Source organism: Siniperca chuatsi, linkage group LG12, assembly GCF_020085105.1.
Source record: "Siniperca chuatsi isolate FFG_IHB_CAS linkage group LG12, ASM2008510v1, whole genome shotgun sequence".
Taxonomy (NCBI): Eukaryota; Metazoa; Chordata; class Actinopteri; order Centrarchiformes; family Sinipercidae; genus Siniperca; species Siniperca chuatsi.
Window position 1 is genome coordinate 7,257,004 of NC_058053.1, and position 15,773 is coordinate 7,272,776.

Genomic DNA, 15,773 nt, shown 5'->3' on the forward strand with positions numbered 1-15,773 from the left:
TTGTGCACTCCATCTACAGCACCATTGAGTATCTGTTCAGGAACAAATGGCTGGATATGTACACAAGGGCGATCCTTGTAGAGTTCACCGTTTACAATGCTAATGTGAACCTCTTCTGCATCGTCACACTCTTGTTGGAGACCACAGCAGTAGGTAAGGTTGAGTGTTTCCTAAGGTTTGCAATCATAATGCAAATACAGCTTTGTTACGATGATTTTCAGGAGGATATATAACGTTATCGTTACACTAAGCTGTGCATCTTAGACCACGCTGTCAGTTTTTGTTGTTTCTTAATTTCAGTTTGTGACTTTCTTCATGTTTTCTACCTTCACATTGATATAGAGTACATTATATGAATGAGATGCTAGCCTGCACGTGTAAATAAAATTGTCCCGGTTGATTTCACAGGAGCATTTCAGTTCCACAGTGAGCTGCGTAGTGTTCGTCTTTACCCTTTAACTGGTGGTCTTCACATCTTCGTTATGGCCGCTGAGGTCATATACTTGCTTTTCATCCTCTATTACATGTTCCTGCAGGTAAATACAAACATGACTACCACGGAATGTGGTTCCAGTCCCATTAATTGATTGGTTCTTTGTTATCCATGCATCTATTTGAATTCAAATGAATGAGACTCGTAGGGGTTTCTATATTTACTGAGGGCTTCACAAACTCAGACTAGCCTCATAATATGCAGGCTGGGCTCATTCGTCTGCTCACATGGACCCCGGCTTTGAAGGGATTACGCCTCTTATAGATGCTTTTCAGTTTCTGACCAAGAACATGCCACTGCTGTTTGCCACTGTGACTGACGAGAAAATCTAAAAAGGGGATTATTAACATTAGAGAGACTGACTTGAGGCTAAATTGCTGATGAAGCTACTGTGTTTAAAATGTGCATGTGGTTAACTCATCAGACTTTCAGTAACTGATTTGTTTGTAAATCCAAAAAGCAATTTACAGCTGACTCAGAGCACTGAGTTACACTCCACAGTTCATATTTCCTGTAATCTTTCACCCTAATAAATTAAACAGGACATTAAATTGCCCAATTTGATTGTTTCCCTTGTAAGTTATTACGTAAGGAAAGAAATATCTAAGGACATTAGCAGTAATGTGTTGATGATGATGTTGATGTTGTAAGGATGTAATAGCATTAATCTTCTCTGTGATTTGTGATTTTCTTCCATATAGCAGCTCTTAGTTGAGTCATGATCACTGCTCCTTTTTCTTCTACACCACAGATTTTTTTAGTACAATGCTGAGTCATATCTCAATTATGCTTTTCCACTTTCTTCAGGGCCATTTTGGTTTATGTTCATGGGTGTTTACCATTAATTGTAATTTCTGAGACAGTAAGGTCCCACTGTGTGTCCTTCGTTGCAGCCGCTTGAGACTGTTAATGTGATACAGTGATACACAAATAAAGTAGTTTTTTTCTTTTAACACTGCACTTGACGAAATTTAATACAGACAGAAAATTTTAAATGTTTGCACACACCTTTGAAGTTCATCTGGAAGTTTGGATATCAAACAGCATTGAGATCAAAGTCTCATAAGGAGTCACTCAGAATGCTGCATATTAAATCCGATTGTGTAAATGCACATTGCAGTAAATGTTAAGCATTTACAGCCAACCATTTGACAAAGTGTAAACTGACTTATATACAAGTAAAAAGTGAAAAAAAAAAAATTGTCTTTCCATTTTGATTAATGTTATTTACATTTATTTATTTTTATTCTTTTTTAGAATAAAAGAATAAGAATTACACAAATAAATGTAACATAAATACTAAATATGTTGAGTTTTTAGTGGAAGCTGTCAAGCCTTCATCATTACATTACAAATTAGCATTTGGGCAACAGAAACAAATCACTAGTTTTATTTGTACAAATTTTCAGACGTGGTTTTCGACGTATTTCTTACTCAAGCTACTGTTTTTTCCCTTAATTTCATGATGCTCCTGTTGTAATACATATGACAATCCTCTCTTCTTTTCCTGCAAGGGCAAATTAATGAAGCAGCAGCGGTGGGCTTACTTCAGGAGCAAGTGGAACCTTCTTGAGCTGACTATCATCTTACTGAGCTGGAGCACCATGGCTGTCCTCATCAACAGGACCCTGCTTGGGAACCGCGATATGACCTACTACCAAAACCACAAAGACCAGTGAGACTGACATATACTGCACTAAAGCTCATGTTTTCTAACCTTTTGTTAGTAGTGCATGAAAAAACAAGCCAACACCTTCACGAATGTAGAAGATGTGCAGTGGGCTTTATATTGTAGTTAGGTGTTTGCTTTCTAATGCTTTTTAGCATGCAGCATGGCTCTAGGGGTGGCAATGTCATTCTGTCTGGTCAGTCCACCACTTTGGTCCAGACTGAAATATCTCAACAACTGTTAGATGGATTGCCATGAAATTTTGTACAGATATTCATGGTCCCTAGAGGATTATAAACCTAATCCTAATAAATCCTTGGGTGGTCCCTTGACCTTTCCTCTGAGGTAGACATTACTTTTCACGTATTTGTGAAATGTCTCAACAACTATTGGATAGATTGCCATGAAATAAGGTCACACGTCTCTCTCAGGAATGATTTGGTATCATTTTGTTGGTCACTTAACTTAACATCTAGCGCCATTATCAGGTCAACCTTTTAATTTGTCCAGTTGGTTTATGACCACATACCTGCTAAACTAATGACATTCTCCTCAGCCTCAGCTGTACTTGGTGTTCAGTGCTAATTAGTAAACGTTAGCATACTAACATGCCTAAGATGGTGAGCATGGTAAACTTTATAGACATTGGCATTTTCATTGTGAGCATGTTAGCATGCTAACATTAGCATTTAACTCAAAGCACCGCTGTACAGTACAGACAGTAATAGAGCCGCTAGCATGGCTGTAGACTCACGTCTTGTTGTATATTTGTTTGCTCTAAACTCTCCGACTGTACTCTTACACAGTGTTCTTTGATAGCACTCTTTTTCTCCTATTTGTGAGAGCTCACATCTTTACTGTGTATGTAGATTTGCCAGTTTTTATGAGACAGCCACAGCAGACTTAGTGCTCCAGTATCTGATTGCCTTCCTGGTCCTGCTCGCCACCATCAAACTGTGGCACCTGCTCAGACTGAACCCCAAGATGAACTTGATCACTGCTGCACTGCAACGGGCCTGGAGTGACATATCCGGTTTCCTCATAATCATTGTGATCATGTTCGTGGCGTATTCCATGGCTGTGAGTATCTTGCCCCTATACCAAGACCTTCCCCTTTTATAAAGATTCTTTCTGGTTCATTACAGGGGCAACAATATTAAGTCACTGCTATTTTCTGAGTCATTGGGGCTTAAATAATAAAATGTTGTAGGATTTATTCTCAAAATATAGTTATATATAATCTATTTAATCAAAACTGAAAGCTAAATAGACATAAATGATTTTAGTGGTTCCCCTGCTGATATAATGGCCGTAATCTTTCTAGTGCAACGTGATTTATGGCTGGAAGATGTCCTCTTATAGAACCTTAGCGGATGCTCTCCTGACCATCATCAGTTTGCAGATAGGCATCTTTAACTATGACGAGGTACGTGAGATCTTCCCCTACTTACAGATTTACAAATACTTGAAAGATTAATGAGATTTTCTGGAGTAATAATAAGGGCATACTGGGGAGGAAGGGAATCTCTAACTAATATCCATGTGCATGAATAAGGATTTTTCTTTCCTCTCTTTTCTGATGTGGTCAATGTCAGTTTAAATTGATATTGATATCTCACTGATGCGCTGTTTTTCAGGTCTTGGACTGCAACCCCTTCCTTGGTGCATTACTTTTTGGTTCCTGTGTTGTGTTCATAACGTTTGTGGTGCTCAATCTCTTCATCTCAGTGATTCTCGTGGCATTCAGCCAGGAGCAAATATATCACAAGGTAATATTTATCACGAGTAATTATTCTAAGCAACTAATCAATATATCAATAATATATAAATAAGACAAAAATTAACTAATACGTAATAAGTAATTGAATAGATTATTAACTCAACTCATTATTATTAAATATTTTTATTTTATTATAGAATTTTTATTAATAAAATAGTTCTGCTCTTTTCAATACCTGTTTTTATTTAGAATAACTTTTATTTAATTATGTAATGTAACTTTTTATGCCAATTGAGTTGTCACCAGTCACCGCCCCGTCGCTCCTCAGCAATGATGGCCACCCAGCAGGCTCAACAGCTGCTTCAGCACCAAAATGTTGCCCGCTAACCCCTGTTAGCTAGAGAAACAACAATGCCAAATTAATTCTGAACCAACTTGTTGCTGCTGCAAAGACACATTAAGCTTGCCTTTTATTTAGCTTAACCAGGCTGCACATGCTACCCACCTAGCCAGCTAACTAGCTGGGTTGGCCTGTGAGCTTGCATTGATACTCGGCATCAGAGTGAAGAGCCAGTGTTAGCGGCATAAGCTAGCTGGTAAACTTATAATTGCCTCAGCAGCGTTGGGATTCTAAAGATATTTCTCAGGGGAAAGACTGTGCGTGAAGAACAGAAAGACAGAGTCTTTCTCTTTGGTAGCCGACAGAAGCTACCTAGCTAGCTGGCAGTTGCTGAGCCTGCTGAGAGACTGGGAGTGTGTGATTCACTGAGGAGTGAGGTAACGTCACTGGTCAATAACACACTACTTCCTGGTGCAGTTTAACTGCCATAGGTATAAAAGAATACTTATGTCGCACTAAGGACCCAAGTTTTACAAACAGTCCTTCCTCTCATATACACTAGATTCAGCAACACTACAACAGAATCAAACACCATTTTGAATTCAGTTGGGCAAAATTTACACAACAGAGCAGTGCCTCCAGAAGCTGTCTATCCTGGGTGTTCCCATTCATTTTTGTTTTGTCCTCAATCTCAATTCTTAATATTAACTATTGATATCTTCTGCATTTAGACAATAAGGCTTTCATCACAGCTTTGTTTATCCATAACCAAAGGCGTGTCAGTCTGGAATAGGATCTTGACAGCCTCTCTTGAAAAAAATTTTTTTTACAAAAAAAAGTTTTACATAAGTCATGGTACACCTGTAAAACGTCACTATAGCAGAGGAAACACAGTCGTTTCAGTGTTATTCTCCGTAGGTTTGTTGTGTTCCCCAGTAACTGTACAGGAACTGAAGTGCACTCCCATTTTGAGTTGTCTGTATTTCACACTGCCTCAAAAAAAAAAAAAAAAAACAGTAATATACAAATTGAGAGCATCGATCAAAAGCGCTCCTTACATGATATGGCCTTAGCAGTGAGTAGTGTCAAGAGCATCTCTCCGGCATTTCTTGCCACTCTAAAAATGATTTTGCCATCTCTCTCTTACCCAGCCCTCAGAAGAGGAGGAGATTGTCGACCTGATGCTGAAGAAGATCTGCAGTCTTTGTGGGATCAGATATAACAATACAAAAGACACCCTGGGGCCTGATGCGAATGAGGGCAGTGGCTTGACCCTTAATAACAGCAAAAATATCCTTAACAATTCCTCAATTGATGTAAAAAAAAATTCAGACATCTGACAACTCACAGGAACCCCTAGAAAATATTAAATATTTTGTATGCACTACTAATATCCACATGCTCATTTATTCATGTTCGTTATTCTTTGCTTGTTCCCTACTGGGAGGTCAGAGCATGCTGTGCTGCTTTGTGAGTATGGTGTGATGGATAATTATCACACTGCACAGAATTACACTGCACATTGTTGGTGTGAATAAGATGTTTATTTAAAGAATATTTTATTCGCAGCAATGTTTTGCTCCTACTTACTAGTAGATGCGACAATTGGTTTGGTGTAACTCATGCTTATATAATAAACTTACAAATCAGTATGAATTTAAAGCATGCTTCACCTTGTAAAATAATAGAATATTGTATCACATAATCCTGAATTACACCATAAAAATATTTAATAAAATAAAAGGAAATATACATACTTAGGTTTTTTTCAATGCATGATATAATACGTATATAATTAATATTTGTTTTGTTATGTATTTGTTTATTTTATAATATATATCAAATGTTTGTGAGCACTATATATTTGTGTTTGGTCAATTAAAAAGTACTATGGCAATATGGCTCACACTCTAGTTCCATACCTGTTTGTTAACTGTACAGTGATGATGGTGATTTTTAAAATTTCTAATCCTTAGGATTTCAGTCGTGATCAGTTTGGCAACACCAGGCTGCATGAGGCCATCGTCAAACTCAATGGATGCCTGTCCAATAATATCTCTCTCACTGAGGAAAGGCAGGCATTGTCCTGTTTACTTACTTACGCTAAAATGTAGCGTTGCAGTTGGCATGGGAACAGTGCAGAGGTAAAGAGCGTTTCCTTTGGCTTTGAAAGACTAACGTAGAAAAACATGCTTTGAGACACGCTGTATGGAATGATGAAGATTAAAATAACAGGATTAGATAAAAGAGTACTGAGCTTCCACAGTAGAAAACAATGGAGTTCACAGCGAGGACATTGTTAACCTGCTTAATGATTTTAAGCACCACAAATTTAATTCCATTCACCTCCATTGTACTAAGTCTCAGCAACCGCTGTCAGCATGTTAAAAAAATAAATGGCAGCATGTTAAAAACGTATGCATAGGTCACTTAAAATTACCTATGCATAAGTGTTCAACATGCACGCACACATTTTCCTAAGGCCAAGTGTAGACAGAAAGTGGAATTAGGTATGTAATACTGCTATATAAGAAGGCTCACTACACTACACACTACACCAAATGAGGCCGATTCGATACACCTCCAGATACATGTTCAATGATATCATGCATTTCGGTACATTTTAAGTAGCCAACAGTAGGATTCAATTAAGCCATGTCACAAATGATAAGATGCAATGCAGCAGTGTGAATCTTTATATTTTGATTCTATTAAAGCTAAAGTTCTATTAACTGCAAGAAGAAATCCTGATAGATGTACTAAATCCAATAACAGGGGAGAGAGAAGGGGACATTACAATGGTGGTAACGTCTTATTAGGAATCTCATTTGTTGGAAGTAAAACATGTAAATCATTCAACTGGAGACAATACTTTAAAACAGTCTGCTGATTATCACATGTATTGAACTGTGTAGAAGATGTGAAATTGTTCTACGTGGCCATGGTGACTCTGCTGACTGTCTGAACCCTGGGATTTTCCAATGCATATTTGAAACCATGTGTGAGGGCTACTCGAGGCTCCGGAGGCACTATGACGCACAGCCAGTTTTCAAAGGGACCTCTAGCATGATTCAGAACAAACTGTTGGACTGCAAGTACAGGGAGGAAATCGCTATGCAAGGGGCTGCGACATCATATGTTGCAGTTCAAGAAGATGAAACGACTGATGTGTCATGCAAATCCCCGCTGGTGCTTGTCTTGAGAAAGATATTGCCAAACAACACAGTGACGGAAACATGTACTGGTGCCACTAAAGTTAGTGGACAAGTTGATCGCATAAACATATGATGGTGCCGAAGCGATGAGCGGGATTGTCAGAACAGACCTTAACCTATCCAAATGACAGACTAGCCACTACAACCCATGATGGGGCAGATGAACCGGTCACCAGTTATGAATGAGGCATGCAACCTCATCATCTCACAGGCTGAGCAGCGAGTGACCACCTTACCGCTGCTAAACTAGTTGAAAGCTCTATTTTTCCTCAGAGTTTGTAAACCCCAGAACTTGACTGTGCAGTAAAACTTTGGCCACTGGGGAAAAAGAAGAAGTTGAAGACTGAGTGACCGTGCTGTACCGCTACTCAGAGCTTCACAATGGGAAGACGGCCCTGTCTCTGCTATCATCCATCCACGGAAACAATTTGGACGAGGCTGTTGCTGAGACTGTTAAGCTGCTAAAAATCATCATAACATCTCCCATGATAACATTTTAGTCAGAACGGAGCTTCTAAACTCTGAAGAGAATAAAACATTTCACAAGCAACACCATGGGACAGCAACGACTCAATACGCTGGCAATGCTCTCAATTGAGAATGAGCTGATTGAGCAGCTACAGGACTGTTGCTGTTGAACTGTTTAAACCTGTTAATAGTGACATGCTTATTTGCCTTTCTTCATTAGGATGCTCTCCCTCTTCCTCCAGTCCTCCTCTGCTCTCCTCCCTCTTGCATTCAGTTCAAACATGTTGGCCATATATGATCAGAGAGGTTCAATCGGTAGACAGCGCGGTAATCATACAAATTAGCTAGAGAGGTTTGAAATGGCGTTGTGGAAGAAAGGGCAATCAAATCTTCACATCCTGCTTGCTGCTATGCTACACAGTGTGCAGTCTGTTACGGTCTCTGTTGATTGCCATGTTATTCAATGCACAAATACAGGTAAAGAAGATGAAAGAGAAGACCAAAAGATTGCATTATTGGATTTTTAAGGAAATGTATTGAGTCTTTCCAACAAAGAAAAGCTAAAATTTCTTTCCTGCAGCATTTGTATTTGTATTTACAGCCTTGAAGGCATACTATATGCACTATATTTAAGTTGTCACAAGTGAGGCAGCCATTTCAATATCTGCCTCCAGAGAAGTTTGGGATTTGTAGATGTACTCAGGTGTATTTGTCATATCATGCATGGAGCGGCTGTATTATTGCACTTGAGTACAACGAGAGTCCATTGAATTTAAATATTTAAATTCGGTTAAAAGATCTTCACTGGTTCTGTCAGTGTGTCACGCTCTCAACTACTTTATATTAATCCATCTTGTGATGTATGTGGTCAGGTTCAATGAAGGTTGGTAAAAGTTTAATTCTAATAAATGTATTTCCCAATAAAATTTAATTATTCCTTTAAGTGCATTGGCTGTTCTTTGGCTGCTATGCAGAACTGCCAACTGATTCACAGTTCAGTCAGTGAGGACATCTGACCTTTGAGTGCAAAGCTTCCATCCACAAGCTCCTTTTTATGCATTCTCATATGTTCCTGCCACTTAAATAGTGTGTTATACATCGACTGTATATTCTCAACAGTTCTCTCACATATGCGCCACTTACAGAACAGCTTTTCCCAAATAGATAACTGTTAAAGACACTTTGGTTTAAGTGCAGTTTCTGACACAAGTGGAGCATACTGAGAAACATATGCTAGAAACTGTCTCCTTGCTCAAATGTTACTACATGTCATTCACCCCATTCACACACATTCATACAGTGATGGCAGGTGCCAACTGCGCATCAGTACAAAGAAACTAATCATTCACACACCAAAGGCACAGGCTTCAGGAGCAATTTGGGGTTCAGTATCTTGCCCAAGGACAGGATATGTAAAAGGCCTGCATAGTAGATTAAAGGGAACTTGCAGTTTCCAATGCTAATTCTAGTAAGATTAGTTATTACACCAAGTGCATCTTAGTCTGTATTTTGTTTCATGCATACAATCCTGGAGATTGTGTAGTAAGATGACAGTGTGTTGTGTTTGGAAACCACGAGAAATCTGATGAGTTAACAAAAGTTTTGGAATCCATGCCCAATGCCGTATTTAAAAAAAAAAAAATGTACAAATCGTTTATCCTTCGCATAATTTCTTGTGAAAGACTGCCTAGAAATGTAAAAGCAGATGTGCTGCACTTAAAAAGGGTTCAGCAACAACATTAAACAACAAGAACCCCAGACAGTAATTGTGTCCTGTGTGGCATCTAATTGTACGGGGTACATATAAGTCACCAAAATAAGCTTTGTTAAAATGTCCATTCTTATACCACTGATGTACCTGCTTGGGTACCAATGTGTCACACACATATAGGTAACTGAGTAAACCAACTTGTGTACTACGCAGTGGGTTTGCCTCTACAGAGTGAAACTGGAACTTATGGGTTCTGTTCCATAAGTAAGAAAACCTCAAAATCCAATTGAAATTTTGTAACAAGGCTAATAACTAAAAATACAGCCTCGGAACAGAGTCTCTCAGCAGTATGGTGTGTGTGTTGGTTCAAATGTTTAGATAAAGACTGTAGTTTTTAGAAAAACAATCTAATATTGTTGTTTATTCAATATTGATTTTTTGAAATTTGATTTTTTAAGGGCCTTTAACAAGAAACATTTCCCATAAGCAATAGATGTTCGCGGGCTAAACGTCAAGGCTCGACAAAAGAGGCGAGTCCACGAGCGAGTTGGGGGGAGTCGCAGCCAGTGCAGACATGTCTGTTATAACTGGAAAGTGAAGAGTGACAGAAGTTTTCAGACAGCAGAGATAACTACAAAGTTGAAAAAATTACTTTAGAAGAGATCTTCATGAGTTTTACGGACATAGACGAAACTAAGTTGTGATGACGTAAGTAGTTTTGTAGTTTTTTCATGGGAGCTGTGGTTTTTTTCTGTGCTCACAAAGTAATCATTTAACTTTGTTAAAATCATGAAGGGTTCAGTTTCTAATATGTGCAGGATGCTGATTTGTCTTATATGGAAAGTAAACTCCAGGAACATGCTTCATGCTGAATGAAAGATTGCATTAAGTAACACAGGCTAGTGGAACAGAGGCTAGCCCGGACGTGATGTCATGACTTCGGCTCTCTATATATTGGATTGCCCATGTTGGAGGTGCAGATGTAAAACCCACCTGCATCTAAATTCCATTCCAAGGAAGGAAGGGCCCACATTTTCTCCCCATTATCCTGTTCCCTGGATTTTCTCAGCTTGTTTGTCGATTTGTTTAAGCTATAATTATCTCCTGTCTCCCAAATAGCCATGATCTCGACTATTTCAAAACAGCACCTAGTTTTCTATCCCTGTCTCTTTAGCTCTCTCATTTTCTGCCTGTCTGCCCTCCCTCTATCCTAGTGAGCATGATGTTTTTTGCAGCTTCCTATTTATTTGATCAATAAACGTATATATAATATATTAATATTAATACATTAATATTAATATATTAAAAAAGAAATTAGAAAGAGTATTATTGTTTAGGGCTTTTAATGCCACCAGGCATTTCAATAATAAAACCCCTGTCTGTAATATTACTGAATTGGTGGAAGACTAGGCAACAATCAAAATTGAAATACTTTAAAGTGAGACGCGTTTCCATCCACCTGTTTGGATATCTGTTTGGAACATCGCACAAACATTGTTATGCCTGACTGAGGTGGAAAAGTTGATCTATCGATAAAAACAAAATGCGACAAAGTGCAATGGAAACAGACTTAGGGAATCCACTGAAGCTTCTGCACCACTGAAAAGATGACAAATTGCACCAGACAAAAACATGAGATCTGCGTGGACCGATGAAGAGACTTCAGATTAATACATGAAACAAACATAAATGAAGCATTAGTTCAGGCACGTTCTGTACAACATTTACAAACATCACTTGAGTCTTGATCGTTCAAGGACCTGGTGCAGAGGAAGAATTTCTTCTCAATTCACCTGGAATTGATTCATCACTCCATCTACTCCAGTTGGAGATAAAAATCAGCTTAACTGGAAATAAGGCCATTGCAAAAAGCAACTAATTACTTGACAAGGTTCAGGAATCAGAAGGTTCTGATTGGAGGCCTGTCCATAATGTGGCAATTAAAGCCCATTGCAGGGCTTGGTCTTCGTTGGAAACCAGCCATACTGCTTTTGAAAAATGTGCCAATTTTGATTTTGTTTCGTACACTGCCACTTTTGGTTGTTTTGTGAGTACAGTTCCCAATTCATAGTGTTTGTCTCTTTTTACACACTGTTCCATATGCCATTCTGCTTTTCTATTTTTGGTTTTGTACCATGGGGGATTATTTTAGCGACAGGATCCAATATCCAAGCCCCTGTGCAGGCAGTATGTCATCATACTGTCACCAAAAGGAAAATTCCAGATGTTGTCTTCAAATGTATAGTTATGACATATGTGTGTAACAAACAATGTTGAATCAACCTATTAGCTTTAGTTGCAGATATGCAATTGTTTATTTTTTGGGAATAAAAACCAGTACTGTTTAGCTTTTTCTACATGCTGTACTGCAATGTACAGTAGCTCCTTGTCTACACCGGTCACCTAGGTAAAGCAGCCGCACACAGTTCCACAGTTCTGCCGTGTGCTCAGGAGTGTTTTGACAATGCCATGCACTACCAATGTAGTTACAAGTACAAGTCAGAAGGAAATAGACTGGAGGAGTGAAATACACTTCAGGTTGCAGGTACATGCATCAAGCGCTGACTCTTACTAATTTAAGTGTGAAGTTACCTGGTTATGAACTGACATAATGATGCAACACCTCTGGCCCCCAGTTGGGTTGGTTTACTTAACATCCCTATACCAGGATGAAGGCAGTCACGAAGACACAATGTGTTAAAACTTTCAACTTATCCAGACCTCCTTGGAGCCCGAGGCTGTACTGATCATTTCTGAGCATATGTCGTGTAAGCACAATGGGTTAAAATGTGAATTAGGGTGTTAAATTACTGTATAATTTAATTGCTTTGAATTATAAAGTGAATTATAATTATTATATCGCTTTAAATTATACTCTATGGACTACAACAGTGAGTGTTCCTCAAGCAGAGGATGTGGCTAAAGCATTGACCAGCTCTTTTCACCTTGCTAAAATGTTTTTCAGCAAGACACTGAATGAAAAGAAAATGTAATTAGGGATGACTAAAGAACCACATTATATTGAACAATTAATGGAAAGCTTTTAACTTTGCCTTCAACTTAATGCATTTATTCACTCTTAAGAGCACTGTACAGTTGGCATCAGAAGCACGTATTGAGGATGTTAAGGGGGTCGTGTAAATCCCTAAAAAATAACTATATTTAGGTTAATGGTGAAGCTGAGCATAATACCATTTACTCAAACTTCTGTCTCTCTTCTCTGTCACTCACTTACATAACTACTAATTACTGGATCCTTCATTTGTTTACACTTCATTCATGAATTCCTTTTTATCAAAGCTGCAGTAGGCAATGTTTTCGAAATGAAAGTACCCCCTCCCTTCAAAAAAGGCATGTGGGCCCACCAAATTAATTCCAAACACCTGAGCCACCTCTCTCCACCCTCAGGTCTCCGCTATAGACTTATTTTACTCAGACATTTTGGCATGTCAACAGGAAAAGCAAAGGTGTAAATGATAACAATCAAAATGACCAGGCTGTTCTCATTCACTGTTATAGTAGTTATAGCTATGAAAAGTAATTATGGCAGTATAATTCGTACATAACCCACATAATCTTGAGCCAGGAAGCTGTTACGTTTATTGTTCAGCGGCGACCTCTAGTGGCCCCAGTAATTATGACAGGAGCAAAGGAGGAAGTCAGGTGAGGTAGCATAAAGAGCGACACACAGGACTTTTGTGTGAAAAGTCAGCGTTGACTTATTTTAAGTTATGTAGGTAAGTTATGTAGCCTACGTAAGTTAAGTTATGTGAATTACAAGTAAGTCATGTGACTTACTGTGACTTACTAAGGTAACTCACTTATTTTAACCCAAACCATGATCTTTTCCTAAACCTAACCAAGTAGTTTTGGTGCCTAAACATAACAAAACTGCGACCGTTTCACAACGTTGACCACGTGTTTATTGTTGCCATGACGACGAAGGTCGACGACGAAGTTACACACTTTTAACCTGAAATAAATTGCACTTAGTTTTATTGTAGGCTGCTTTATATGACACCTACTTACCTCTGATTATTTAAGTTGGACTGAGTGGCAACTTATGGGCTAGTTTTGTTTGTAAAGCTTGGAAAAAATGAGTAGATTTTTGTTGTTGGACATAATTTTGTCCATCTAAATGTCAATGTATTTTGTCTCTATATAGTTGTACATGTTTTCCAGTATAATGTTATGATGATCAATTTGAGAATTTATTTAACAGTCAGGTAAAAGTGGTTTGAAAATCTGCGGGGAAGCAGTTGCAGCCATGCCGGCAGCAGTGCAAGGTGCAATGATCTAAGTGTATTTTCGTAAATCAATGATCACAAAATAAATTAAAAATCATCACTGTTTGAAGTTACAATTAGGCATGAGGTCTCCTGTAGGATTCATCTTGGGGTTATGGCTAAGATTATGTTAGCTAGCTTATCCAAAAAGTGACGAGATGATCCAGTGCGAGCTGACGAGAACGCGCATGAGGCACACAACACTCTGTGTGATGCAGGACGTAATACGTTTTTAGGAAGTCCCGAACTATGTCCCATGACTTCTCTGTCTGAAAAGAACATGGTTTCGATGTGAATTGTGTGTGTATGAGTGCAGGCAGGTGGGCACCCTCTCTACAACTGGTGTTTTGTTGAGTTGGGCCCACGACACAGACTCAACACAACCCTCGGTAGCAGGTTATGTTCACTTTTGTCTACATCACCAGCTAGCATCAGCTATCAGCATGCTAGCTAAAAACAACCAGCTAACAACATGTTAAGTCGAGCCATCTTAGGCTAACTGCCATCACCGGCAGCACGCTGCTCAAACCACCAAACAAACCAACCAAGTCTCTTTCCTAGCATGCAACACACACCATACACGTCTATAACATCACTAGTTAACAACATGTAAAAAAAAAAAAAAAATACAGCTCTGGAGTTACACAAAGGTAAATTCTTCCTCTTTTCTTCCAGCCCCCGTACTAAGCTAACATGTCCCAGACTGGTCCCAGTCTTTTCAATGAACACACAGAGACAAAATTGATATCAACCCTCCATTCAACTCCTGGTAAGACAGCAAACAAGCTGACCCCCAAAATTAAGGGCTTCATGTGAACCATAACCATTCTTTTAGTTTGGGGTTTTGAGGTCACACTGACAAATACTGTTGAAAGCCATGAAAACATTTCAGTTTAAGTTTTATCACACATGGGTCATTTTGAATCAAATATTGTACATGATCCTGCTACATTGTGTGGGGTAAATGTTTGTTTTAGGTAAATCGTAAACAAACAATTTGTCCTATTACATCCTATTAATTGACAGCTGGAATATTAAAGAGGAGCTCAACAGGTAGTTGTTGAAAACATTAAACATTTATCAGTGGTTAACAGGGAAGAGGGAAGGGAGGATAAATGGAGGAAGAAGGGAAAGAAAGAAGGGGACAAAGACACAAACAAATCTCAGAGAAAAACAGCCAAATCCATTTAGCACATAAACAGACAAGATTAAAAAGAATCCTTTCAAGTCCATTTTTTAAAGCTTCTGCTGGAGCAGGAGAGGCACCTGTACAATAAATATTCTATTTTCAATTCTAATGCACTGACAAACATGCATGCACAAAGCAGACACAAAACCCTTAAGCAGTCACGAAATGTAGCCCTTCACAGTCAGCACAATAGTTAATTGTTAAACATTAAAAAAACATGATTTTAATGCTGTCTTTATGTCCAATTTGGTGTACCATAAAAACTGTATGTGCTACTGACAATGGTTGTGGCCTTGCTTACAAGCAGCAAACATAGCAAGTGAATCCACAGATGTCAGCAGTTCTAGGTAATAAAAGTCAAAATTGTCTGCACACTTGTACATCAATACATCTTCCAAAAAGTGAGCAATATCTTCATTTAATTTCAAAAATAAAAAATATACTGCATACATTCCTTTTAAAGGTTCAGTGTGTAACATTTAGAAGGTCCAACTGGCAGAAATGGAATATAATATTTATAAGTATGATTTTTTTTATTAAGAATAAGCCATTTATATCTACAGAGGGAGCAGGTCCCCTTCCACGGAGGTCACCATGTTGCACCGCCATCTTTCTACAGTAGCCCAGAACAAAAATACCAAACACTGGCTCTAGATAGGGCCTTTTGTGTTTTCCGCCAGTT

At 38.5% G+C, this 15,773-nt stretch overlaps 1 protein-coding gene across 1 annotated transcript in view; it reads left to right on the forward strand.

Annotated features, from left to right (window-relative positions):
- Positions 1–5,984, forward strand: part of LOC122885261 (polycystic kidney disease protein 1-like 2) — a 43,668-nt gene extending 37,684 nt beyond the window's left edge. Inside the window, exons 38-44 of the mRNA XM_044216104.1 lie at positions 20–153; positions 409–536; positions 2,008–2,168; positions 3,032–3,242; positions 3,487–3,588; positions 3,800–3,931; positions 5,374–5,984. Coding sequence (XP_044072039.1) covers positions 20–153; positions 409–536; positions 2,008–2,168; positions 3,032–3,242; positions 3,487–3,588; positions 3,800–3,931; positions 5,374–5,562 — 1,057 coding nt within the window. The 3' untranslated portion in view covers positions 5,563–5,984. The remainder of the gene's footprint in view (positions 1–19; positions 154–408; positions 537–2,007; positions 2,169–3,031; positions 3,243–3,486; positions 3,589–3,799; positions 3,932–5,373) is intronic.
- Positions 5,985–15,773: the final 9,789 nt, after the last annotated feature.